At 30.1% G+C, this 2,795-nt stretch overlaps 1 protein-coding gene across 1 annotated transcript; it reads right to left on the bottom strand.

The window, feature by feature from the left end:
• Positions 1–6: 6 nt before the first annotated feature.
• LOC112452106 (RILP-like protein homolog) lies at positions 7–2,656 on the bottom strand (the record flags this gene model as incomplete). The annotated part of the gene is made up of 3 exons (XM_025012164.1): positions 7–2,046; positions 2,105–2,203; positions 2,286–2,656. Coding segments are annotated over 3 exons (594 nt in total), but the record flags the coding sequence as incomplete, so codon positions are not given.
• Between the last annotated feature and the right edge of the window lie 139 nt (positions 2,657–2,795).

Here is a 2,795-nt window from a genome sequence, read left to right as displayed (position 1 = left end):
TGGCTATTTTGCTAGTATAAAAATCTAAAAATGTATATACTAATATAAACAAACCTTTTCTCTCGCTGTATATAGGATTAAAATAAAGTCATTATATAATATGAATTTACATTTAAAAGATATATTCACAAAACATTTTTGAGAATATATTGTCTGATATAAAGTGGATAAAACACTGATATGCACATGTTACTCCATTACATTATAAAATATTTTCAACAAAACTAGAATATCTTTCTTTCTTTCTTTTAAATATTTAACGTCTCGGATTTAACAAAATGAATAAAAAATGTTTTATTTACTATGAGCATATAGCTATATATAATCTCACCATAGCTGTAAGAATTATGCTCGCTACATTTTGTTCATTACAATTCGTACTCTAATTCATTCTATACATTTCAAGTCGTCTCTCGTTTTACTACTAGGGAACTTTACTAAATCGTTCAAGAGTTGATAAGTAATACTGAAATAGGCACTACACATAACACAGTTATATTGCATTTATGAACAGCTAAGTTTAATACATAACGTAGCTTGCAACGAATCCTCTGTGATGGAAACTTTTTAGCATTTGCTAATTTGTATAATTTTCTTGTTATACGAGTATGTGTATCATTGCAGAGAAAACTTTTTTGATTACTTATTAACTTTAATTTAGATAATCTTATAAAATAGCAACATATCCACTTTGCTATGTTTTTAAGTATTTAGATGTATAGATATTGATAACTTTTTATTTATATCGTCATATATCTATATATCCGAGAAAGAATATTTTTATACGAACATATTACACGTTAAAATAAATATACAGCTAAATCAATTTGTGTTTTATGAGTATATTTACAATTGCAACATGGAAAGAAAAATATTCTTATTTATTTTTACATTAACACATGGCACAGATTGTGAAATATATTAATTCAATATAGTGTCCGCAAATAATTGTAAATGAGATAAAAGAATTGAATATAGATATGTTATTGCTTACGACAATGTACAAAAGATAAAAAATAAAATACAAATTCAAATGTTATGTACTTTAATCACATCATAAATGCATTTTGACACAATAAACATACGAAATATGTTAAAAAGTTAATAAATAAGATATAAAAGCTTATTGTGGTTTTCTCAATGTAGAATTTACTCTAAAAATTGTGTTTAATTGTAAAGTTAGATAGAATAGGTTAGTTTATTTATAGATAATCAAGAGAATAAAGGAAATTATCGAAAGATAAGATATAAATTGCTCTTTGAGAGCAAATAATAGTTACTAGGATACTTTGGTATCTGCGTATATCTATATATATAGAAAGAATGAGACCTGTTTCACATTAGACACAATTAGAACCTCATCAATGCATTTAAAACTACACGCACCTAGTAGTCTTGAAAAAAACAAATGTTTTTTTTCTAATTGTATCGCTATATTTTTCTTTCATGCGTTACGAATAACGAATATTCTATATCTATATACCTATTAATTTCAATTCAACATCTAAAGGGAATAAATGGAAAAAAGCAAAAATGAGAAAAGTGATTTGTGATATACTAAGGTCGTGCAGCTAAATACACATTGTCCTTTTTTACATCTATACAAGTATATACATGCACACAAGTCTCTTCCTTTATATTATAGGTTTATAAGTTTATACAAATCTAGTGTTTCCTATTCACTCATTGCATGCATATCTATCTACTATGAATCAGGTCTCAATAATAATATCAACTATCTTTCTTACAGGAATTGATATCTACGACGTTAAAATTGTCTATGTAAAATCGTTTGTATATCGAGCAGTCAGAGAATGTGATTATGTAAATAAAAAGTCTAGTCCTAAGCGACGTCGTCCTTGGTTGTCGTCATCGACAAGTCCTAATTACTTAAAATTATCCAACGTTTTTTTAAAAAAGCATTATATAGACGTATCACAGGTACTGCTACCAGATAGGGCCATCTTTGAAAGACTAGAAAGACTTCGTCTGGGACTGCTACCTCCGAGAAAGCTGCTGCTGGACTCGGAGAATATTTTTCGGAAGCTATAAAATTAACGCACTTTAGATATATGTCACGAAGAAATGAAAAGAATAAACGTACAATTTACGAATTCCAGATTCAGACGACTTTTTCCATGGTGCATCATCAGGTTCATAAGGAAGCGGTCCTTGCACAGGTGCATCTTTGTCATCTTCAGGACTGAAACAACACAGAAGTGACACGAATATATTTTATATAGCATACTGCATAGAATATAAATTTCTATTATTCAATAACATACATTTCAGGTTTTGGTCGGTACAACTCTAATTCGTCTTCGAGATCCGAGACTCTTGCCTTCAATTCATTTCGCTCATGCAAGATTTCTTTCAGCTCGGCAGTCGTAAATCTCGGCCTATCAGGATCGTCGAGATCATAAATTGCTTTGTTCGTCAAATCAGGACAGCCCTGCAATTTACTCAAATCCTCATTTTCTTTCTTAGCCATTCCAAGCCGTCCCCGAAGATTTATAAGTTCCCGATTCTGATCTTGCAGTTGAGCTAAAAAGTCGGCTCTTTCTTCTACTAGACCTCGGGCTTGCATTTGCGCTTGTCGTTGTTTACGTTTTAATTCCCGTCCCAGTACAGTAAGCTTCTCCACTTGTGCGCTCAACTATATAACACATTGCATTATTTATTATCTACAGCTTATAACAAAATTTGTCATGTTAAAACATAATCTTAATGCAAAATCTTCTTTAAATATTTAATAATACTTTATGGCTACGGTCAACGTGACGCTACAAATGCTT

The sequence above is a fragment of the Temnothorax curvispinosus genome, unplaced genomic scaffold, assembly GCF_003070985.1.
Source record: "Temnothorax curvispinosus isolate PA1 unplaced genomic scaffold, ASM307098v1 QBEX01000264.1, whole genome shotgun sequence".
In the NCBI taxonomy this organism is placed as follows: domain Eukaryota; kingdom Metazoa; phylum Arthropoda; class Insecta; order Hymenoptera; family Formicidae; genus Temnothorax; species Temnothorax curvispinosus.
The sequence above is the reverse complement of the archived record's forward strand: the minus strand, read 5'-3'. Positions and strand labels throughout refer to the sequence as shown.